This window comes from Anguilla rostrata, chromosome 9 (assembly GCF_018555375.3).
Source record: "Anguilla rostrata isolate EN2019 chromosome 9, ASM1855537v3, whole genome shotgun sequence".
Lineage (NCBI taxonomy): Eukaryota > Metazoa > Chordata > Actinopteri > Anguilliformes > Anguillidae > Anguilla > Anguilla rostrata.
The window spans coordinates 26817862-26843221 of NC_057941.1; the positions used below are offsets into that span (position 1 = coordinate 26817862).

At 41.8% G+C, this 25360-nt stretch overlaps 1 protein-coding gene across 5 annotated transcripts; it reads right to left on the bottom strand.

Annotated features, from left to right (window-relative positions):
* Positions 1-775: 775 nt before the first annotated feature.
* Positions 776-24828, bottom strand: coro6 (coronin 6). 5 transcript variants are annotated; one of them, XM_064351422.1, is made up of 11 exons: positions 24533-24828; positions 19194-19396; positions 15857-15979; positions 9368-9497; positions 8692-8870; positions 7591-7710; positions 6400-6561; positions 5368-5513; positions 4566-4623; positions 3271-3498; positions 776-2267 (listed from the first exon to the last, which is right to left on the bottom strand). In XM_064351422.1, exons 2-11 carry the CDS (start codon positions 19389-19391, stop codon positions 2094-2096), a joined length of 1518 nt encoding a protein of 505 aa, XP_064207492.1. In that variant the 5' UTR covers positions 19392-19396; positions 24533-24828; the 3' UTR covers positions 776-2093. The 5 variants fall into 5 exon arrangements, with proteins under 5 accessions (XP_064207492.1, XP_064207490.1, XP_064207494.1 ...); XM_064351420.1 differs by lacking the exon at positions 24533-24828 and adding an exon at positions 22487-22889; XM_064351424.1 differs by lacking the exon at positions 24533-24828 and adding an exon at positions 22487-22865 and having other exon boundaries at positions 6400-6504.
* Positions 24829-25360: the final 532 nt, after the last annotated feature.

A 25360-nucleotide genomic window follows, 5' to 3' on the forward strand; every position in this document is an offset into this window, starting at 1 on the left:
GCCCATTCAAAATTTGACTCAATATTATGTCAGTAATACAGTAATTTTATAACAGTCCACCAAAGTAATTAGTATACTAGCACACCCTAATGCATCACAAACATGTCTAACTGAAGTAAACAGTTGCCATTATCCCAAGGAAGGTGACATCAATGAAAAGCCCACCAGGGGGCGCTGCTTTTTAGTGAAACATCTCACATTAGGGAAGAAACATCCAGATTACAGAATCTTTATGCCCATTGGTCTAAACCAGATGTGGGCAACCCTGGTCCTGGATTGCCAGTAATGATTCAAATTTTTGTTCCATCTAAGCTTGACCTCATGAGTTTGATGGATTATTAAGAGTTTGAGGCTAAAATATTCAGTCTGAATGGTGAAATGCTGAGTATCTCCAGCACATGGTCATCTTGTTCATTAAGCCGAATAATTAATGCAATTATTTAAGAAAAAGGACCACATCATCATTCCACAGCTGATCGCATAGCAACAGCCACAAAATGCAGGATTTTAACATTCACATTGTTATTCCAAATTGTTTTACTGAATTAATTCTAATGCCGGTTATGTCAACTTTATTTATTTATTTTTGCATCCTATATACTCTCAAATACCATTTGGATTGTGCCTCCATGCATGAAGTTTATTTTGGTATTTTGAGCTGGCTTGCTGCAAAGCACTATCACCATTTTGACATCATAAAACACATGTGAATCATAAGGTAGTTTTCATTGCACTGTTACTGCTGACAAAATAATTGAAAAAGTGACTATCCACACACATTCTTATGCTTTTATTAGTGTATTGTGAACAAAAATGCAAATTTCCAAAAACGTGGCTTTATTGTAGGATTCACTTCTCATTCAAAGACAGGCCAGACCAGGACTATTCATCTCCTGTCTAACTGGCCTACATCAAATGTACACGTACAGCATACTATACAAGTTTCACTGTCTGATTCCATAGTTTGGCCCCAAGAATTGAGAATAACACTGATTTTCGCTCACATAAATAAAGGAACCTAACTGCTATTTTAAAACTTTCCACTATATTGCTTTGTACTAAAATCCGTCTTTGGCTGTATTGTGCTTGTGTAGATGGCTACTAGGCAACTATGCCTATCATTATGACTTGCATAGAAAGGGTCTGCCAAGAAAATAGAAATGTAATCTTTTAAAAAACTTTGCTCTTTATTGATGTTATCGTGTCTCTCAGACAATCCTTTACAGAACACACACAGAACTAACTTCTTTTTAGTCATTTTATGGTTTTGTTTGTTTTTCAAAGTAACTTTAGTTTTTCAAATTTTTCTTGTCATTTCCATTAATATTTACAATATTCTGTTCATCATTTGCAAAAGGTCCAGTCTTTGTCTTGTTCTTAGGGCAGTAGGATGAAGGCTTGGGAGGCTATATTTTAAGCAGAGATGATAAAAAAGGAATAGGATATTGGTGCCATCAGCTTTTCCACAGAAGCCAGAAATGAGCTCCACCAATCACAAGGTATGTTTGTAACAACAAATAAAACATTGGCAGTGATAATTGGTGGATATCTTTGGATATACTGCCTAGATACTGTTAAGGAGCCCCTGAAGTATAGTTAGAAAGTATCCAGCAATCACCACTGGCACTGTCCTGTTTCTTATTAGCAATGTACTCCATGATTAGCAAAGCTCCTCTCTTGTTTCTATGTGATGTCAGCAACGTCCTATTCCTGTTGAATTATCCCTGAGGTTGAGGTATGAGTCTGGGCTGCAGTGTGTAGCGTCAGGGCTCTAGACTAGTGATGACGGAGTTATAAAGAGTAGCAAGTGTATGTACACACCACTGCCATGGTATCCTTCAGTTACATGCTTATATTTCACCACAATAAAAAACTATTCAGCAGTGCCGTCGGGCAGGGGGAAGGGAGGTGGGGGGGGCAGGGGTGTAATTTAGGGAGGGTATAATATGGGTGGTGGATGGGGTCAGGTCAGGCAGTGCAATCCTAAAGGCTGGGGGTGGGGGGGGTCATGAGATGAGGAAGCAGGGGAGGGGGTGGAGCTTGAATGGAGTTATGCGGTGCCATTGGTGTATTTGGAGAGCTTGTTCTCCAGGTCACAGATTCGTTTTTCCTGAGACAGGATTGTGGCCTTCAGCATCTGAACCTCCTCCAGGAGCTTCTCTAGTAATTGAGGCTAATAGCGGAAAGAAGAACAGAGGAAAGAAGAAGGAAAGGGGGAGAAAGAAGGCAAAAAAAGAGACAGAGGAAAGAAAGATGTTAAGAGTAGACTATAGAATAAACAAGAAAAAGAGATAAGAATAAGAAACACTGTCTTAACCCAGGGATATGTCAACAACAATGATGATGATAATAATGTAAATGTAAACTTAATATGGCTATAGAGGGTATTTATCTGTAAAACATGGTTTGTAGAAACAAATAGTTAGAGATAGTTAATTGATTATGAATTAAATTTATGTATAACAAAATGTTAACACAGCAAATTGCTATAATCGTATTCACATTTGGTTAGTTATTGGGCTGTCACAGATACAAAAAGTTCAGTAATTTCCACAAACATATAATCTGAAATCAAATCAGGACTGAAATTACACTAGCAATACAGTAATTGACACATACTTCAGGCAATTGTGCCTGCTCATTGTCAAGCTTGTTGAGAAAGGGTGAAAGCTGTAGAAATGCTGCAGTGGATTGTGGGACAGCACAGATAAACAGGTAATGCCAGTGAAAACGGTCATCACGCTAAAAACAGGCTGGAATTGGCAGAGAAATAGCATTCAGGAGATGGGACTCCCACTGAGTCACAGACAGGAAGGACAGCAGGATATGAGACAGGGGAGGCGGATACAGAAACACACGCGCCCCCACACGTGCACACACACACACACACACACACACACACACACATGCAGATGTGGGCCCCACACATACACATAACTACACTCACACCCACAGACACACACACACACATGCAGATGACTACACTCACACCCACAGACACACACATGCACACACAAACACGCACAGATGTGGGCCCCACACATACACATAACTACACTCACACCCACAGACACACATGTGCACACACAGAGATATACACTCAATAGACACACACTCAGATGCACAAACAGATAAACGTACACACACAGAACCACACACACATAGATGCATGACACACACAGTTGCATACAGGGATACATAAACACACAGAGATGCATACACAGATAAACACACACACACACACACACACGCGCATGCACAGTGACTCACCGGCAGGTTGCTGCCGTCGCAGGCTGACATGCTCCGTTTTGCAGCAGGCCGGGAGTCCAGAACGTTCTTCTTGGCCACCTTGAGCTCCCTGCTCTTGGGGGGGATGTAGCCGCCCCGCAGGGACACGAGAATGGGGTCCTCGTCCCGCCCCTCCAGCCACTCCTCGGCCTCCATGGCTGGTTCTGGGCCCGCGGTGTCGGGGTACAGATCGTCCTGAAACAGGTCCGACTGCCAGAGGGACAGAGATGGGTGAGACACGGGGTGTGTTTTATATGTGTATGCCATGAAACTGCAGCCTCATTAGCGTAGCAATGTACACGGTGACTCCCGGCTGGAGACACACAGTGTAAACACAGTGGAGCCTCCTCTTAGCTCACGCAGCATCTCATCTATTTTTAAGGACGAAGCTAAAACACAGGTGATGGAATCCAACCCCAGAGAGCCACAGTGTCTCTTGGTTTTCAGTGTGTTTCAACACCAGTAATTCATTTAAATCATTGATTGGCTAAAGAATACACATGCACCTTGTTCTCAAGGCCTCAACTGGCAGCTGATTGAAAGCACAAAGAACTGCATACTGTAGGCTCAAGGCCTAAGGGTAAAATCTCCACCTTGGTACAAGCTAAATATAACTAAGCGTGGTGAACCGCCGTATAGCACAAACCACATTAAGGCCTTTCATTTCATTTCCATATAAGTTTATTAACATTGTGAAACCACTGATTCACTCCATTAACTGAGCTAACAAAGGACTTTAATGACTAAAATGAACATTGTTATTCATGCTAGCTAGCTTGCAAGTAGTAACAGTAGCATTGGCTTGTAGTCATTGGAAGCATTAAATGTTCTGGCAAATATATATATATGCACGTACATTAATCACTTTTTCTTTGTTTCCTCAATTTGGGTCAATGGGGAAATTATTAAATCTACAAGTTTCCCCGTGAATACACAGCAGGCAAAAACAGGCAACCATTTTGACAGCTGCAGTATTGAGTTTTGTCTCCAGCAGTCATGTGATGTCATCAGTGACACAGGCACTTTCATAATACAAGAAGAGAGTGAGCACCAGGCTAGAGGGATGGAGCAGAATGTTTTGAGACTGCTCACACCTTTGGTATGAGGTGGGGTTAGGGTTATGGTTAGGTTTAGGATTAGGAAATAGATGGAAGGAAGGAAATAGAAGATGGACAGGGGATGGGTCAGGAATGTAAAAAGTGGAAAAGAGGGTGACGTGGGGAGGTGCTATGGGTATGAGAGAGGCAGTAAAATGTTTGAGTCCCTGTAGAACACACCTTTCTAGGAACTGTCATCATGATTGGCTCACACTTCCTCTCATGGAGTTTGTATAACCTACAGGAGAAAGCAGGAGAATTCAGACACAAGAGCAAATACACTGCACCAGCATGAAAAATACATTTACTACTACAGTATATCCTCAATCTCGCTCTTGTACTTACTATGCTACATGTTTATATTATAATGTGGTTTACATAAATACTATTGGTTATGACACTAATAACACTTTTTTCCAACCTTTTTCCCCACAAGTTGCTAAATGTAAATGTTCATGCACTGACATGTTGACCCACATGCCCCCACTGACACAGTGACTGACACACTGTGCTGAAATATGCTGTACTGACACATCACACCAGCATACAGAACTGACACAATGTGATAAACGACAGCAATATCAGTGTGTTGAAACAATCACTGACACACAGAACTAAAAACACATAATGAATGCCCACAGTAACACAGGATGAACTGGGTGGGAGCATGGGTGGAAATGAATTATTTTATTTTTAAAAATAAATAAATAAATAATAATAATAATAACAGTTTGGTTTACTTCTATGTCAAATTCACTAGGATGCTAAGAACCCAGCAAGGCTGCTTTCTTTGAAATGCAAGATTTTGGACCTAGCCATGTGACTGTGAAATTGCACCTCAAGTTAAGATCTATGACAGACACATTCACAGACTCATTGCTTGATGCACGACTAAAAGGCTGACTGACACTGACTGACAGACTGACACTGAATGACCGACACTGACTGACACAGACAGACAGACATCATGAGACGAGCAGACCTGGCGATCTCACACTTGCTGACATCCACCCCTCTCTTGGGCATGAAGCCCATGCCCCTCTGGGGCTCCTTGCTGCTGAAGGTGCTGAGGTAGTGCACGTAAGGGGGCTCTTCTGTGATCTCGAAATACCGGATACTGCTGTCACCCTGCGGAGCGAGAAAGGAGAGGCTGAGAGAAGGAAGGGGGGAGACCCTTACGCAGCTAAATATGTTGCCATATATTGAAATATATGCTGTAATACATTGAATAATACACTTTCATAAATACAGGCACTCCAAATATATTTTCTAATGCATGCCAATATGTTGTTGTTGTGCTTAAAAATACATTCTGTTGGTTATATTCAGGTATATCCCAATGAGACCAAGAGAGCAATAATTTTATATTCTGCAATATTTTTTCTGCATATTTTTCAATACAGATTTACAATATAAAACGCATATCCACTTATTTATTTCAGAAGTTTTGCCTTGATATCATTGGTATATGTAGTTAAATGCTTAAAATATTCTCCAAACAGCTTTCTGGTTAGACTCCAACGTGGACGTAGGATGTTACGATGAGAACATCCTCCAAACGGTCTTAGAACATATTTATTTTTTCAAACAAGTTATGTCAAAGGTACAGTAAAGCATTGTAGACACGTCACAGATAAACCTAGCAGAATCCCTGATGGTTAGCATAGCCATGAGAATAATACGTCAAACACATTTTAAGAACGCACTGAACGAACTCATTTCAATGGCAGATTTGTTTAACATTGCCAGCATTCCTCATAAAATGAACATTAGTGACCATCCGCAATACAAATAATGTTTGTTAACTTGAAATAAAACTGGATCATTTTCTAAGCCTGTTTCTGCAATGTTCCTTGGAACTTAAAAACAATGTTTAAGGGACATCCAGGAAACTGGACATGTTCACCTGCTGGGAATGTTTTCATAATTTTTCAGGGTTATTCTGATACCCAGAAATGGTCAGATATCATATCTGTGTGCTGTCAAATATGAAATGAGGCTTAGGCTCCCTTACCTTTCCACACAGGTAAACTATGTTGGTGTCAGGATCGTAAAATGGCAACAGGACTCCATTGCTTGTATCCATTTCCAGCAGGGCAATAGGCTCCTCAAAATTTGTCTGTGGAGGTGGGAGGTAGGAGGAAAGAGCAAAGAAAAGTATGAAGAGGAAAGAGAGCTGTTAAAAGGGTAAAATCAGAAAAAAAAAACACTTGTTAAACTTGGTACATGACAAACATGACTGACTGCCACACTTTCACAATAAGCTTCACAAATATGTATGAATATGGAGCCACATTTATTAAAGTAGGATATTATTACACTGATTACACTGTGTGAGTGTGTGTGCACGTTTTTTTGTGCATGCATATATGTGTGTGCGTGCGTGTGTGTGCATGTGTGATGAGAGAGACAGAGAGAGAGAGAGAGCGTGTGTGTTATTGTTTGTGTTTGTGTGTGTGTTTGAGAAAAAAAGAGAGACTGAGTGTGTGTGTTTGTGCGTGTGTGTGTGTGCATGTGTGAGTGAGTGAGAGAGAGAGAAAGAGAGTGCGTGTGTGTGTTTGTGTGTGTGTTTGAGAAAAAAAGAGAGACTGAGTGTGTGTGTTTGTGCGTGTGTGTGTGTGCATGTGTGAGTGAGTGAGAGAGAGAGAAAGAGAGTGCGTGTGTGTGTTTGTGTTTGTGTTTGAGAAAAAGAGAGACTGAGTGTGTGTGTTTGTGCGTGTGTGTGTGCATGTGTGAGTGAGTGAGAGAGAGAGAAAGAGAGTGCGTGTGTGTGTTTGTGTGTGTGTGTTTGAGAAAAAGAGAGACTGAGTGTGTGCGTGTGTGCCTGCGTGCGTGCATGTGTGTAAGGTAAGATAAAGTAAGGTAATCTTTATTATCCCCGAGGGGCAATTTGTTGCACAGCAGTAAATACAAACATCAACAACAAGCAACGCACACCAATCAACACACAAACAATTCACAAAAAAAACATAGAATTACCTAGTATTACAACCAACAGGGTAACACACAACGCACAACTTGTGTGAGTGCGTGCGTGCGTGCGTGCGAGTGCGTGCGTGCGTGCGTGCGTGCGTGCGAGTGCGTGCGTGCGTGCGTGCGTGCGAGTGCGTGCGTGCGAGTGCGTGCGTGCGTGCGTGCGTGCGTGAGTGCGTGCGTGCGAGTGCGTGCGTGCGTGCGTTTGCTCATGTCTGTGTGTGCTGATTACCGGGTCCCAAAGCCCCAGCTCTCTCTGGCTCATGCGGGTGAATCCTGTGCTGAAGATGTTCCCCTCTCTGGTGAAGATGGCGCGCATTGGCCTGATGCCCTCGTGAGGAGCCAGCCTCTCCTGTCAAACACACACAGAGACAGACGCCATTCAGCAGCTGGACCCAGGCCAGTCCGTCACTCAGTCAGGAAAGCTGTGTCACTCTGTCTTCCACCAAATACACCTGTTTACACAGCACCGTGGCTCCACTAAAGCTGAACCAGCGCTACCTATGCTACACATCAATGCACTATAACGTCCGTTAGTATCTTGCACCTACTATGGTACATAAGGTTATGTTGTTGGTTGATGTGCTCAGCTATACTATCATGTGACACTTGTGACTTGGCATCATCTCTGCTCATTGTCTAAAACGTGGAAGACCGGCAATGGTGTTCAGTCTTGGTGGTGATTTTTTGAATCAGGTGGTTCAGCGTTTTGAGCGATATAAAAACCTGCAGGAACCACATCTCTCAAGAGTCAAGATGGAAAAGCTAGATGCTATGCTAACACTAAGGCATGGCACACATGCAGTATCCCTCATCACACCATCACCACATCATTTACCACAATGCCAGATGCCCTCAGTCGATGTGCCTTACACTGCTTATAGTATCAAACTGCACATTCGGGATGATTGCTTGTTTTGTTACTGGAGCAACTGGGGTGATTTTGCATGTTTTAGATGACAAGTGCAGTGTCACGGATTAGAACTGAAGCTTCACCACCCAGTTCACAGGTACTGTGAGCCACGCCACATGTTGCCCTGTATATTTAATCCATAGAGTTGCATAAAAAGACAAGGCTGGGACACAAACAAAAGACCCAAAACACCTGCTTGCCTCTCTCTCTCCCCAACTCTGATCTCAACCCTCCCCTCCTCTCTCTGACCACACCCTAATACTCATCCTGCTTCCTCCTCTCCTCTCCTCTCTGGTCCTGCCATGCCCTTCCCTCTCCTCTCCTCTCCTCTTCCTCCCTCTGCCTCTCTCTGGCCCCACCCCGCCCTTCTCCTCTCCCTCCCTCCTTCCTCCCCCTCCCATCTCCGGTTCGGCTCCTTACCGCCACCACTTCCCTCTTGCGGGGGTCACAGACGCGCAGCCTGCGGTCCTTGCTGGTGGTGCAGAAGAGGCTGCCGTTGTGGTTCCAGCTGACGTTGTAGATGAGGTCGGGGTGGTCGTCCATGGAGATCAGGGGCTCCCCCGTGCCCACGTTCCAGATGATGATCAAATTATCACTGCCTGGGGGAGAGACCAGCCCTTTGATAATGCTGCACTCAGTACCACACACAAACTGCACACTGGCAAAGAATACCAGAAACATACCGAACCAAAACATTTAAACTGCCAATGTCATCACTGACATTCCTGTGGTTAGAAATGCTACTCACACTATTCACCAAAGAAAAGCAAGAAAGTAACTACCAATTTTTACAGGTCTAGCCAGGTGCTGCTGTATGTGAGGGTGTATTTGTATTTGTATATAGGAGGTGAGGGTTTACCTGTGATGAGGAAGTGTGTACAGTGGAGGATTTACCTGTGGTAAGAAGGTTTGTGCAGGGAAGGATTTACCTGTGGTGAGAAGGTGTGTACAGGTGAGTGTTTACCTGTGGTGAGAAGGGGTGTGTACAGGAGGATTTACCTGTGGTAAGATGTGTACAGGAGAGAGTATGTTTGGAAGAAGGTGTGTAGGGGAGGGTTTACCTGCGGTGAGGAGGTGTGTACAGGTGAGGACGTACCTGCAGTAAGGAGAACATTGCGGGCAGTGGGGTGCCAGCTGACGATTCCCACACGTTTGGAGTGCCCTTCCAGGGTCACGATTGCCTCTGACAGCGCCCGTGTGGGGGTGTGGTCAGGGATCTGCCAGACCTACAAAAATAAATAAATAAATAATACTAGACTGAGCAGACACCTCTTATTTTTTGGACTGAAAGTCTTTCCAAATTCTAAAATGTCCATTTGGGTTTTACCAGATCCATAGACCGTACATAAACAAACAAATAGCTTAGTATTATGTTATTGTCCGCCCACCCCCGCCAGTCTTGTTGAAATTCAACATAGGGTCCTCCTAAACAATACAAAAACCAACAAACACAACTAAAGGCCTCAATCAAACCCCAGTTGACAATATGAATGCAAAAAGGCAACACAACACAAAACACATATAATCAAATCAAATCACCTACACAATCATCAGAAAAGATACACTACAGGAAACATTGTACATGCTGTAAAACGACTGCAATGTAACTTTCTTCCCAGTCCTACTGGAACGAAGCTAATTTTGGGGACACTATGGGGGATGGGTGTAATTTACCTGTGGGTAAAGGATAAGAAAAAGCACGCTATAATGCTGAATGTTTCTCTGCATGTTTACCAAAAGGGAGGAATATAACAGCAAGTGGTTGAACTGCACACAAAGCGTCTTCCTCTGACCCCTGTCTGTTCTATCCTGACTGCTTGCAGCGAGATAAGGAGTGGCAGCTGACATCACGTGCTTTGGAGGAGAGCACATGCTTGTCTGCTCTCTGCTGAATCAACAGATGGAGGTCGCAGCAATGACCACTGATAAAAAAGACTGACAATTCCAGTCTGGCAAGAAAAAGGGGGAAAGCAAAACTAAAAAGAAAACACATTTTAGAAACCGAAACAAACTTTCGTAACACTTCAACCCTTTCATCATTTTCTTCAGTTGTACAAGTTGGACAGAATGGAACATTTACCGATAAAAGTATGTCACACTTTTATATCATTTGACATAAGCTTCTGTTATGCCATCTTGTGACAGCTGTTATGTCATGTGTATGCCTTATGCCAAAAGAAACATAGCATTTCATATGCTTGCTATTGATTTGCCTTTTGATTTACATAATTGATATACTCCAGCCAATCAGCAACCCAATGTCAGCAAGTATGCTTAGAATGCTATTTTTTCACCTCTGTCATCAAGCTCTTTCTTGATGTCACACACTATAACTATAATACCCGCCTCCCCTCTAGGTTGGTCATCACCAGGATAATAGTCTCTGTTGACACTGGCATAAACAGTGCAGATTCAGAGTTTAGATCTTGGATGTGGGTGACAGTATATCTGGGGGGGGCTGGGCTATTTTGATCACATCTGTAGCACTAAGTCTAACCCAACTGTCTGGCAGGGCGGGAGATCATAAAATTCTATTTTTAAGACGAGATAAAGGGGCCTCTTAGTGGTGGAGAAACTACAGGAGGTTCATCATCAAGGGATTGATGTATCCTCTCATCAGAAGAGGATACATCATAATCAAGAACCTCTTCAATATTATCTTCAGATTGGGACACATCCTCCTCTGTCACTGCCAATAGAACCATACTGACAGTATATATATTGCTCCTTCTGAATGTCTGTCGCAGAACCAAACTCAAAGACAAATGTGTTGTGAGGTCTGTGTGGACATCCCTTTCTATCTGTTTGCCCCTCCGAAATTTTGAATGAATTGTCTAAATTCTCATAGAAATGTTTTTGTGGGATCTGTGAGGAAAAAAAAAAGGTTGTAAATTTTCTTTCTCAAAATGACCTCACACAGTACCTTTGTACACAGGGTAGGTACAGGACATTTAGAAACATAGAATTAAGGTTATTGAATGTTTATTATTTAATCCCATTAAAGTACCAAGATGAAAAAATAGTGTTAACTTTTTTTAAGAGTCACTGAACACTAAATGGCATCAAACTGACCCCCAAAATAACAAGAGGCTTAAATAAATAAAGCACCAAAATAAAACATGGAGAGTATGCAATTTTTTATTAATAGTTCTACGCTGCTGCCCTCTAGTGCTTTAAAGGTGTAGTTCACTTTCTTTCTTCCAGTCATAGTACAGTATATGTTTTGGCTTACACCGTTTCGTGTACAACTGAATATATTTTAGATACTTACAGAGGTTTCTGACAACCTGCTGCTGGGGTTCCTGGTCTAAAGCAATAACATACACTTTGAGTAACTTAAAAGCAGCTTGTAATTATATAGATACACTGAAATCATATTTTTTTTAAACTTTGACAAATGAACTATTTTTTTAAAAGAAGAAGAACTGCACGACCAAGCTCAGTAGGCAGCCAAATGGATGATTGTCTATACCACAGTTTTTCATTGATAAATGCATTATGATTTCAGAAATGCTGGCAAATTATCAACACACTGTGCGTCCAAACCACTTTCTGCTCAGCACTGTGCTACCTTCAGTTTTCCTTCGCTCCACCTTTAAAGTGTAGGATGTGTCTATTAATGCTCTGCTTGTGGGAGCTCCACCCGGACTCCTTTTACAGATACAGGTAATGCCAGAGTCCTCTCCTGAGCCTCCCATAAGGATCATATTACCCTAGTTCTGTTTAATCTCCACTGGCTCCCCACGGGTCCCCATACAGTACAAACTTACTTCAGGGTCCTTACCCTCACATATAAGGCTCTCCACAGTCCTGCCCAAAACTGCATTAGACAGCTCCTTCACTACGTCACCCTGGTCCGGGCCTAAAGGTCCTGTGACTTAGGAAGACATGCTGTGCCTGTGACTAAAATACAAACTAGGAGTGACAGAGCTCATTGGTCAACAACCCCTCAGCTTTGGAATACACTCCCAATACAGAGGAGGGATGCTGATGCTTTTCCCATTAAAAATAAAGCTTTTCAAAAGGGCCCTGAAGACTGAATAATTCTCTCATCTTGTAATGACTGTATAACATCAATACTTTTCCTCTACTTATTCTCTTCCTGGTGTCCTTCCCTGTTGTCTGTGTATTCTTAATTTGTGCTATAGGGTTCCATGCCAATGACACACAAACCCATCCCCCAGTTCTCTTGATGGCTCTGTCTTATTATTACAAAAACTACACATGCAGGCCCACACACACACTCACACACACTGTTTTCTTCAATATTTTCTACATAAATACATTATCGCACTTAAAATATATTTTTGCTCCACAGCACTAACACTTGTCAGCATCAAACCAAAGTTAATGAACTCCTGATAGCATAATAACGAGTTGGTAATGTCAAATTCCTGAGAGGAAAATAAATGTGTTTTGAGTGCTTCAATGAACTTCTGCATTAAGGGTGCAATTAAACCACATTTCCAGATCACAGTTTTAAACTAATTAAAAGGAAAGAGATGTTATTTTTACAAACTGTAGATGAGCATGTTGTATGACCTGGAGCTGAGCTCTAGCTAATAGAGTTTATAAATGACTTCGTTACTTTTTTTGTAATAATCTAATTTACTATGGAATGGTCATTTGACTACTCTATAGTTAGATTTGAAGCGCTTGACAAGTCAAGTTCACACCAGGTGAACACCAGGTTTTCACATTTACGACCAATTCAATGGTGATTGTGGTTACAAGGAGACAAGCAGCTCCACAGGAACTTCCAAGTGGCAGAAACATCCAAGAATAACGGTCTTATGCTCCTGATTCACATATATAAAAGAATAAAAGACATTATCAGACTAAGGATGAAAGCTGAGAGATCCAATGCTCAGATACGTATGATCCCTTCCCAAGTTTAACGGTCATTCTGGGTAATGTGCTATATCAGGTCATAGGCCTCGTCTGCCCTTGGCCAATCAGACTGACACAGCACTGGAGCATTCATGCTAATAGTCTCAGGATCTAGAGGGTAACATTACAAGTGTGTATCAGCTCTATAAACAATGGGACAGCTGCGGCTGCCCACCAACACACATCATAATTCTTTATTTGAGACCACAGTCAAACAAAGACAATAAAGGGCCCCAAATGTTTTCAATGTCATGGACGTCACAGATCTTAGGGTGCGTGTGTGTGTGTCATTGACATTTGGTAGAAATAAAGAATACGATCCATGATACACATACACACACACAATTTTCTTCAATGTTTTCTACATAAATACATTATTGAATAAACCCAACATATTGTTCATGGTTACTTTGTATTTTGGCAGTCACTTCTCAAAGTTAAAATAGAGTTGTCTTCCGTATGTTGCCATAGCAATAAAAATACACCACTCAAACAACACTATTCTGCCACTGAGACTATTTTAGCATCCTCTCCTCACAGGCAGTTTGATTACAAAAATTGATATAGTTCTACATAAAGAACCAAAGAAAACAAATTCTATGACATTAAGTCAAATTCTATTATATTAATTTTGTTTCATCCTGAAAGCAATCACGTTCTTATACGACCCACTGCAGGAAGATTTGGCATTGGCCATTTGGAGACTGTGTTTCTTACATAAGTTACATGGCATTTACATTTTAACCAATGAGTCGTAAGACTGTTAAATTCCCTGCCAATCAGAAGTGAACCTGAAGTGAAAATCCACAAAAAGGACAGCCCTTGTAAGATCTCCAGATTAGAACAAAAACATAAATATTTACCTTATGGTTGAATGAAAAGTTTAAATGCCGGAAAAAAAGTGATTGCACTGGGTTTTTCTACTCTTCACTTGATTTTGCTTAACAACTGGCTAGCTAGAACCCCTGTGCAATTAAGTGCACTAATTTGCATCTAAATGACATGGTCCACTCCGTGACTGGTAGGTAACACAGTTCACTCCACACCTCCTTAATGTGGAATGATGTTAAAATGTTTTCAGGCTCAGCCATGTCATTCTCCTTGTCATCGGCATGAACTGACCACGTACACAAGCCTTTATGAAATTCAAAGCCTTGGTGCTAACTTGCCCAGCAACCATAAGGACAGCCATTATACAGGGGGGGCATAAGGGGGAGGGAGGGTAGTTAGGATAATTCCAAGGGCCTTGACTGACAGGGGACCTCAAAAAATATTTTTTCAAATGTCAGAACAGGATTTCTGACCCCACATTGGTGGAATGAACAGTCAGGACAGCAAAAACTCTGCCCATATTCTGACACAGATTCACCTCTTCAGATTGCACCACAAAGTAAAATGGCCAGCTCTAACAGAGTACAAATGGGACCATTTAACACTGAATATGTTTTATGTGCGTGGCATCCCTGACCCTCTTTATTTCTTTCTTTCTTTCAATTACCTTTTGGAATAATGTTTGAGATAATTGTGAAAGGATAGGTGGCCTGTGGTGCCTCCTTTAGTTATAATATACAGTTGCTGATATTCATCTTGGTGGGGACATTTCCAAATTCTTTTTTTTTGTGCCATTTTTCTCCCATTTTCTCCCCAATTTAGTCGTTATACCAATTCCCTGTGTGGACCAGCCACTGTTGCCAGCCGCTTCTTTTCACCTGACAGTGATGAGTTTCACTGGGAGAGTGTAACGCGCGCTGAGGTTCACGCTATCTCGCCCCGATCCCCTCCCTGCCCACCAAACAGTAGGAGTCGCTAATGCAACAATCAGGACTCATCACCTCACTGGCTTTCCCACCAAGTGAGTGCTTATACCTCTACACTATCCAGACGGCCCTAAATTTCCTAATTCTGTATGTTGCTCCAGATAAGAATGTCTGCTAAGTGATTGTAATGTAATGTAATGGACATAAGCATGGCAGTCTACAGCTTGTTTCTTGTCATTATGGGAGCTGTGGCATTTCAGGGCCACTGCGAAGCAGAGCAAACACATAGCCCACTTTGTCTACCAGCTGCGTTTCCCAAAAATAGCCGACGTGGCTAGAATGTGTGGGATGCCTTCGGATGTGAGCATTAGCTGTTTTCTGTTAGCGCTGTCCTGCAACCCTCCAACCACACCAATGTGTATAGCCTTACAGATATGACCCGATGCAATTCCTCAGCTAGAAGCAGAATCGACTGTCATCGTCATCTGGCCCTGTACGTCTCGCTCTCTCTTCTTTTTATCTCTGACACATTGTGTGTCCCAGTGAGTGCGTCTATGTCTCTATTCCCGTCTTCGGGTGTCAGTGTGAAACCAATGGCTGCCGTTGCCAGCGCCGGTTTTACCGTTGATAGTGCTGTCAACAACGGCACCAACAAAACAAAAAAAAAAACACCCACAGTAACAGCTAACAGCAAAACAATAACATGGCAACAGAGAGAGATAGAAGCAGAGGGAGGGAGGGAGAGAAATAAAGGGGCAAAGGGAGGAGAGGAAAAGAAAAGAGAGACAATGACGGAAAAGGAGAGAGAGAGAAAGTGGCAGACTCAACGTGCCTTTCCACAACAAAACTTCTAAATAATCTGTATTGTTATCATTTGCAACAGCTTGATTGTGTGTAGGATTTGTATCTATAGCGGAGAAGCTCGGCCGGCCGGTTACCATGGCGGTGCAGTCCTCGGAGGCGCTGGCCAGGATGTTGTCATTGTGGGGACACCAGTCAATGTCCAGCACGGGGCCCGTGTGTCCCACCACCAGGGGGTAGTTCTTGTCCACGCGACCTGCCTGCAACACACCGGCGCAGTGAGAGTGAGGACCGCGAACACGCGTGCGCCTTCGTGTCATTACACAATGAAAACACTCATATATTTAGACGCCAGTGAGTCCACGCTAATCATGTATTCACGCCGCACACATTAGCCTTTCTCAGGAGCCCAAAAGGAGAAGTGTCCGATGTCTTTATTTATTTATTTTGGGACAGTCATCATCTCTACCTACCACCATCTTTTTCTTTTTACAGTAAACCAGCTGGAACCTTACTATCCTTACCTTACCTAATGTAAATTAGGTAATATACAGCAAAACGTTGTAAATATCACGAACTTTCAGAAAATATAATAAATATATTTCACAGCACTGTACTTATCTAAAATATATTGCAATATCTGAGAGTGAAAGTGGCAATAATTTCAGTATTTGCCCATATATTTAAAAGTACTGATAATATCTTCACAATATATTTCAGTGTATTGCGTTATGTTCCATTTCCATAGGGGACTGACCAAGAGCCTATGCTCCTTACACTGTGATTTTCGCCCTGCTGTTTTTTTTTTTTGAACTAGGTCCAAACAAAATCCATGAGTTTTTTATCATTACAATAACAATTAAATCCATGAGTTTTTATCAGTACACTAATGCCACACACTAATCCACGCTTATGAATACATCTAGCCCATACATCTAGGTTCAATAACAGTTACTTCCCACTAGCTGTTAAGACTGCTCAATTACCCTATTCATCCTACTCATCTCATCTGCTATATATACTGCTGCTATACTGTGACTGGACACTTTATTTGCACTCGTGAATTTTTATTTTATTTTTATTTTTACACTGCTGCTACATTGCTCTACCCGGACTAGCCTTTTATTTCTGCTTACTTTACTGTATGCGTTTATTTCCATCTTTTACTGTTGTTTTTATTGTCCCCCTTTTTACGGTTTTCACATTGCACTGTGGTTCCAGGGGCACTATACTTTGTTCTTTTTCTTACGCCTGTAAAGAGAAAAATGGCAATAAACTTGAATCTGAATCTGAATGATTCCACACTTGGATTACTTGGTTACTACCCAACTACCCAAATGAATATGTTAATTCCACAAACTAGCAGTTTTAGTTTAGTACTTCAGATATTACTGTGTTCAGGTATTACCGTGTGAGTAGTAACACATCCCACCTCTTATTAAGAGAAATGGAAAGACTGCATTCTGTGCTTTTTGAAAACACCACACTTGGACGCATGCTCACATGCATATACATATATATATATATATATATATATATATAGTCAAACACATGCCCAATTATGCAAACACTGCATTTATAAACAGATTTTGATAATTAATGCAATATTTCTCAACAATTTAATTTTAACTATTTTTGGTATAATAAACGTAATATCAGTCTGAATATGTATTTCTTTGTACAGTATTTTTCTACATGATAGAGATAATATTGATAATATTCATGCAAACAAAACAGTTTTTGGCTTATAAATTTTATTTCAAATTACTGATGGTCACAGAATGATTACCACACGTGGTTGAAAACATAACTGTTTCAAATACATTTTTACAGACAAAAATTGCTCCGAGAAACAACAGCAGAATAAAGGGCAGAGATAAAAGTTTTAAGAATATTAAAATTCATTAAGCACAATGTTTCCATAATTTCTGCCAGTACTGTTCATGTGCACACCCCTTCCCCCATCACTCAGTTTAGCCAGGTGTATTGTGAGTACACTTACAGCACACCGTCCGCACTGAAGTACTGTGTGCGTATGTGTGCGCGCAGGCACGTGCGTAGTCCTCCATGCTGCTATCCCTAAATGCACTTCACCTAGCAGGAGACAGACAGCCCCGTGTTCTGCCTCCAGTGTCTGAGAGAGCTACCGCAGCTGCCAGTCACCCCCGACTGCTGATGTCATTTCCTTGCGATGCCACCTATTCCTGTCTGTCAGTGCGAACATGTGTCCGCTTCAGACCCAGCGCTCCTCCCCCTCCAACCCCCCAACCTCGGTGTATTTATAGCCCCGTGATGGGCCGATGAAAGGGCAGTTTTTCTTTTTTGCTTGCAGAAGACTGAACGTGGGGGCAGTCGCGACGCGGGTGGGGGTGCGGCAGCGCTTATGTGAGTATTTATAGCGCTCTCTCTCCCCAAACCCCAGCGATATCTTTCCACCCCCCACAGTTTGGGGCATGAAGAGGGACTGCAGAAGGCAGAGGAGGATGGAAAAAGGAAAGGAAAAAAACTGAATAATCAATGCGAAATTAGTTTGTGATATGCCTTTCTCTTTTTCTTCTCTCCCTTTTATAAACGAAGGAAGGAAGGAAGGAAGGAAGTTGTCCCAGTGGACTGTAGGCTGTCCCCAGGCCCCCCTGGTATACCATGACAGAGCTAACCTAGGCCAATGAGTGCCTGTCAACATGAGCCCACATTACCACTGTGGAACGAAGTTACGCGTTCAGATGTCCTTCTCTCTGATTGCATTCCGCAGATATCCCCAGTAACAAGGATCGGTTAAGCGGCTACAAACCCCCCTGTAATTATTGAAGAAGCAAATAGGAAAATTAGGAAACAGCTGCCTATACTAAATATCATGCGCTGACTGGGATTTTGTTTTCCGTGGTGAACTTTTGTTATAAGCCTTGAGTGGTGTCAGGAGTTTGCCATGCTGACTCAGAGGGCATGATATGCTTCACTATGGGGGCATTACTCCCCTGGGTCTGTTCCTTTCGGCCCACACGTGGGGGAATGAATCTGGCAGCGCTTTGGGGGGGGAGGGACAGAGACAAACGCGCCCACTCAGACACACTGGAAGAAGAGCCGCAGACTGACACAGCTGCACAGCCTGTCAGAACCACGGAAACTTCTAGAAAATAATTGATCGGCTCATTTTTTTAAATCATGCATTGTACAAATGCTCACATTTAAACATAACACATACATGCATATTATTCCTGTTCTTAGAAAAACTATTAATGACCACTAAGGCACCGGGTTGGAAATGAGCTCGGCCTATAAACATGCACAATTCCTTGGGTTCAAATTTAGCATTGTATCAATGTTTAATTGTTCTTGTTCCAAACAAACTAAGAATTCAAAGCAATGGTCACATGAGAGAGCTAAGCGGCCATATTAGATAAGGGCTCAAAAGGAATAATCAGTACGCCCCCGTTCAAGGTAACCATGACGATGCGGCAGCCAATCCCGCACTACCTTTGAGAGTGGCAAGACGAGGAAGGCCCCCCCGCCGCTGGACTCCACGATCACGGCCAAGAACTTGGGGTTGACGGCGCAGAAAGAGCTGTCCCACGTCACCTTGGAGACGCGGATGTCGTCATAGCACTGCTCCGACTTGGCCGCCTGGCCAAAGACATGTCTGAACTTACTCTGACGTACGATGCTGCGGCTCATCACTCCTGCCACAGAGAGAGAGAGAGAGAGAGAGAGAGAGAGAGAGAGAGAGAGAGAGAGAGAGAGAGAGAGAGAGAGAGAGAGAGAGAGAGAGAGAGAGAGAGAGAGAGAGAGAGAGAGAGAGAGAGAGAGAGAGAGAGAGAGAGAGAGAGAGAGAGAGAGAGAGAGAGAGAGAGAGAGAGAGAGAGAGAAAAACACAAAGAGGAGTAAATGCGAGTATCTAACATAGCTGATATTGTTATTGTTGATGCACATTTCATGTGAGTCGCAGGTGTCAGAATCCAGTCCTGGAGAGCCAGTGTGCTGGTTTTCTCTGTGTTTCAGCACCAGCGATTCATTTAATTCATTGATTGGCTAAAGAGTCCACACCTTGTTCTCAAAGCCTTAATTGGCAGCTGATTGAAAGGAAACCACAAATACCTGCCGGCACTGCAGCCCCCTGGGACTTTAGTCTGACACCTCTAATGTAAATGCTTGCTTTGGCAATACTATGCCTATGTGTGGTCATGGCAACAAAGCATATTTAACCCTGCTGTTGTCCTCAGGGACAAAAATGGCCCTGTCCTGAGTTTAATATCCTTGAAAAACGCTGAAATCTAATGAAATTTGATTACTTTTCCTGGAGTGACCCTACCATTAGAAAAGTCAAACGTTTCCCTTTTTAAATATTTTTATATGCCAGCAGGGTACGTAAACAGCCTTACAAGCCTTTTTTTATGAGTGCTCATGCTTTCAACCAATCATCAACATCAGATACCAATAATCAGAAGTCAAAAACTAAGTTAAGTGCCACATATCTACTACAGAAAAAAACTACTGTGATGCGTTTTGTAGTAAAAAATGTGTAGACTGAAGAAATACAGTGAAGTCAGAAAACAGTTATTCACTGATTTACTGATGAGTGACAGATTGATTTAGGGTTTGAAATTCAATGAAGAGGCTTTATCACAGGGGGTCTGGTGAGGGTAGGTCATTTTTGGCCCTGTGGACACAGGGTGTGTCCCACATATGAAGGCAACAAGTGGATTAAACTGAAGTGAATTGAATTGAAACAGAAAAACAGGAAAAGACTTGAACTGGATGAAAAATATAAAAAAGGTACATAAGAAATAGATGAGACAGAGAGGGTAAGGGGAAAGAAATGTAAAAAAACGAGATTGAATGAACGTGTTCCATGACTGTAAGAGCCGGTGTGAATTTGGAGGTACTCTGTCTCACAGTCCCGTGTAGGAATTCATCACATGCTCTTCCGCAAATCAACACGCAACAACATTCTAAAAGGTTCCCTCACACTGAAATAAATCAATCTTGTTGCATTAAGGTAGACGGCAAAAAATCAAGACAAAATACCTTTTTTCATCTCAGCACATACTGTCCCACACCAAACAGCATTTGGTTTTCACCACAGATCTTTTAAAACTAAACAAGACTCAAATTTGGTGAAATGTAAAATTACTGTTCAAAACCTTTTCAATTCATGTTTCAGTCATTTCATATATTAATACAGCCTAAAGAAGTTCTGATCCATGTTTTCAACATGTTTACCTCTCCACTTTTGTACACTAATATCTGTCATCTTAGCTTGGCCAAGAATGAAACTGGAGAGACGTGATATCCTTTGTGCGTCTCCCTCTCTCTCTCTCTCTCATGACTACGACAGGTAAAAACTGGATATGATATGAGCACGTGGCCAACTCTTCAAACTTTGGCCACAGGCAAATCCACAAAAAAACATTTGCACCATTTCTTAATTAAAATAGATTAGACAGATTAGATAGATAGATAGATAGAAAGATAGATAGATAGATATTTTAAAAGATACCTTACTGCATAGTCCTCCTTTCAACCAACCATCAACATCAAATGGCGAACAAGTAAGTACTTCACAGAATCAACAGACCGAACGAGAAAAAAAGTTTAAATAAATAATAATTCTAACATTCCATTTTTAATTCCACATCCCTCACCACCCCATGTGCAATTCTACCCCAGTTAATGAACACACAGCAGACATAGACAGACAGACTGACAGACAGATGAAATAACTACAAAAACACATATATAGTCTCAGAAAACCTAACTCAACCTAGCTGTGAAAGGGAAGAGGAAAGGGAGAAGGAAAAGGGAACTATAATAGCAGAGAGAATACGAAGAAAACAGCATTGCTATTACATTGCTATGCAATTTATAACAGGCTGTGTGAATTTCAGAAATAGCTTCCCATGTCTCATGACATTCATTGAGTATTATTCCACCAAAATTGTATTCTACAACCAGTGCTCTACTTTCAAATTATGTTCAGAACCAGCAATTATAGCTTAGCTATGTGAATATTTTTTTTATTCACAAACATTTTGAGTCCCACAACAACCAAAAATGGACTCACAGTATTGTGTTTGCAATGGTAAAAAGGAAGGACAAATGTTGATTTAATCCAAAAGTGAGTTATAGAGAATCACATACAGGAGCTAACAGAAGTTTACGTTTAAGTTTAAGTTTCTTACTGAAATACAGACATAGCAAGAGTGTGACAATTGGCCCAGAAAAGAGGCAGCTCAAATGCATAATGAAGAAGTAGAAAAAGATACAAGACATACTCTGTGCTATTTAACAGGATTATATTAACAGATAATGCATATGTGATCAAAAAAAGAATGGTAAAGACCAGCAGGTTAGAATCCTACCTACATGAACTTCTGACACCACACCATTGAGCAAGGTTCTTCATGCTATCATTACTGCTACAACAAATGTATGTAAGCTTGTATCTGACAATCATAAAAGGAATATAATAATGCTTGCCACATTCTGTCTGTAACTTAAATCTATGTATATTAATTGACACAAAATGCATGTTGTGGTTTACCATTATTTTAAGTACAGTGTTACTAGCCTTAAAGAATAACCAAATTCATACACATACAGTACATTTCTGTTCATCATTTTCACCGTGTTGACTATTAGCCTCTTACCCTGGGTGGAATTAGTTCCTTCAGAGCTAACTAAAACATTTTTTTTAAACCATTATCATCGTTACGATACGAACAAGGTTATATCAATTGATTACATTGTCTATACAAACATGTAGCACCCACCTGGGTAATACAAAGTATCCATTTTGCACCAGAACGCTCACCACACCACCGCAGAGACCTTAGCCACTTATGAGAGGTGGCAATGACTTTTCCAGACTTGAGGGTGTAAGGCTGGCAGGAACACCAGGGAACAACCAAACCTTGCCACACGTGCTACGTGATAGCATGTAGCAACTGAGAAATCATAATAAATGGCCTGAAGTAGCCTACACATGATCCCTCATACAATTTAGCTAAAATATGTCATGGTGGCTAAGTATACGCCTAGCATGACATCAACAACATTTTGGTAGCTAGTTACTGGAATACAGTTTCTTCGGTGGTTACTGGGATACAGTTTCTTCTTTTAAACAGATGGATTTATTTATTTCTTTGTTTGTTTTATTTTTTTTTAGAAATCAGAAATATAATCTTGTGTTATTATTAACGAGAATGTTGTGTAACTTGCTGCTAAGTTAAAATTATCGGTTGATGCAAGTTGTCTAAAATTTCTTCGGGGGGCTGTTTCCACGTGCTTGAACGCAGACAGATTGCCTTGCGAAAATCAGCAGTCATGGTTCCCCGGTCAGTGAGTTAAGTCATCATATCATAAAACTCCGAAGAGAGGCCGTTGTGTCGTTAAGCACAGACAGCAGGAGCCGCGCACCCACAGGAGACACATTCTAAAGCTTTCATTACCGCCAGGTCGGATATTAATAGTTGTCTGTTGTGTCACACACATAACTGAACTCTTTCCATACAAGCAATGACACGCGGACACGACACAAAGTGGAGAGGGGAGTGGGATTGAAGAAAAACGAGAACTAACATAGGCTAAATTAAGCAAATAAGCAAATGACACTTTCAAAACTTGATCTTGTGAAGGATCATGCCATTATAAAGAAACACTGTAGCTTGCTGTTGATTCTGACAGCAGGCACTGTGGACATTATACGGTATAAACCAAAAAGTAGCTACTCCCCTCTACTTACACGCATGCCCTACTGTCACTCCTCCTACTGATTATTTGAACAGTTCGGAGATTAAAGGAGTGACATTAATAGAACAGGCATGGTTGAACCAATTTTGATGGTATTTTTGTCTCCTATGCCAGCACAATTTAGTAAATGAATATTATGGTTCTGGGATCCTTAAGGATGATTTTAAAGCATTAATATAATTAATTGAAGAGTCAGACCTCAACATTGATTCAGAATTGATCTAGGCTACCTAGTTCAACTTTAGAAGCGAAAATAGGTCTATGGTCGGCTATTACAGTGTAGCCTACAATAAGCCTCAAGACTGTAAATTGGGTGCCAATTTCTCTATAAACCTGGTTTATATCCACCGTTACTCCACAGCTGACTGTACACTCAACGTGCGGCTGTTTCGCCGACTGAGAGACCTACTAACACACCCGATTTAAGTAGGCTAGGCTATGCTTTTTTTCTATATCGATTTTTGGTGGAAAAGAGTGAATAGTTTTAAAAGCTATAACCAATGAAACGCCAACTTATTTGTTAGTGTTGAAAAATGCCGGTAAACATTAAGACTTTTGCGGTCACACACGGCCCCTCCACACACAGCACTTCGTAGGCTATGAGGCAGAGAGAAGGAGAGAATGCTATGATCACTTTCCTAATATAGAAATACCAGTCTCAGTCCCCTCTCTCTCTCTCCGTTTCCCAATGAGGACGATGATACAGATCAAGCTTAAGCTCTGCATGCAGTGAAAAATAATACCATCCGACAAAGGGTCTAGAAGTGTCTCTCCCCCCCCACACAACACCTGGACACCTGCCACGATTAAGACTGCACCTCTCCTGCTCCCAAGTCAGTTGCCGGCACGGTCTGACGTGTTCCGCTTTATGAGAGCAAGCTACATCTACCCCATGGAAAAGTGCGCAGTCAGAATGTTAAAAGTGGCATGCACCCACACTTGGTTAATTTGCCTACCAAAAAACATACACTACCTCAGAACGGGCATAGGTTTATATACACATTTCCGACCCACTGCAGTGACGATAATAATATAAACTATTTTTGCTTTGAATTCAGAAAACTCACCTCGGATTTTGGAATATTCACGGGTCGTTCGCCGTTCCTATTCTACCTCCGTCGCTTTCTTGCTCTGTTGCTAACCCCCTCGGCTGCCGATTTATTCTTGTAATAGAGTCCCAGTAGTCCAGTTTGGTGTGGTCGGTGGTGGCTCTCCAGGCAGGACTGAGATTCAACTACGTGCAGTACCCCTGCGCAGAGGGCGAATAGAGAATGGGGGACGGAGAAGGGGGAGGGGTGTGGAGAGTTGGATAAGCGGCGGATCGAGGGACGATGCGTCTATTTTCCGATGAGCTGCGGCCCTAGCGGTGCTGGGACCGTGCCTCGCGTCAGTGACACGGTTAATCCCGTGGACCTTTCCTGAGGTCAGGTGTTATTGAGCGCAACAGGACCGGAACAAGATTGGGCTCTGCGTAAAATTAACAGAATTTGTGCGAACATATTAGCCAGGGGTATTGTAAAAGGTAAAAACTAAAGTTTGTCCAACTTTTGTCAAATTAAAACATCACCGTCCATTCGTCATTTTAAATGGTCGTTGAAGCAACAAGAAAAGCGCAATTCAACGTCCTTCTCAACCCAAGCACATTTTCTTTTCGTTGCTGCTTACGAGTATATTTCTGCATACAATTAAAGAAACATTCACTTTAAACATTCAAGTTGAACTTTTTAACGCACGATGGAATTAAAAAAATGTATCGATAGAACGTTTCTTTAATATAAATGCACGTTACGGTAAGAACATTAAATTCAAGACGTGTATACATGCTAGAGTAAGTTATCCACAGCGTTGTAAGACTGGTCGAGAGCTTATACCAGGAAGAGGTAGTTTTGAACGTA

What these genes read in the sequence shown, in the direction of transcription:
- coro6 (XM_064351420.1), bottom strand. Translation starts at nt 22,508, where the DNA reads ATGGATACTTTGTATTACCCAG. An exon ending in CAATGTTCTCCTTACTGCAG is followed by an intron (nt 8,871 to 9,367) that starts GTACGTCCTCAC and finishes TCTCTCCCCCAG; the next exon opens with GCAGTGATAATTTGATCATC. An exon ending in GCGACGGCAGCAACCTGCCG is followed by an intron (nt 2,268 to 3,270) that starts GTGAGTCACTGT and finishes TTTATTCTATAG; the next exon opens with TCTACTCTTAACATCTTTCT.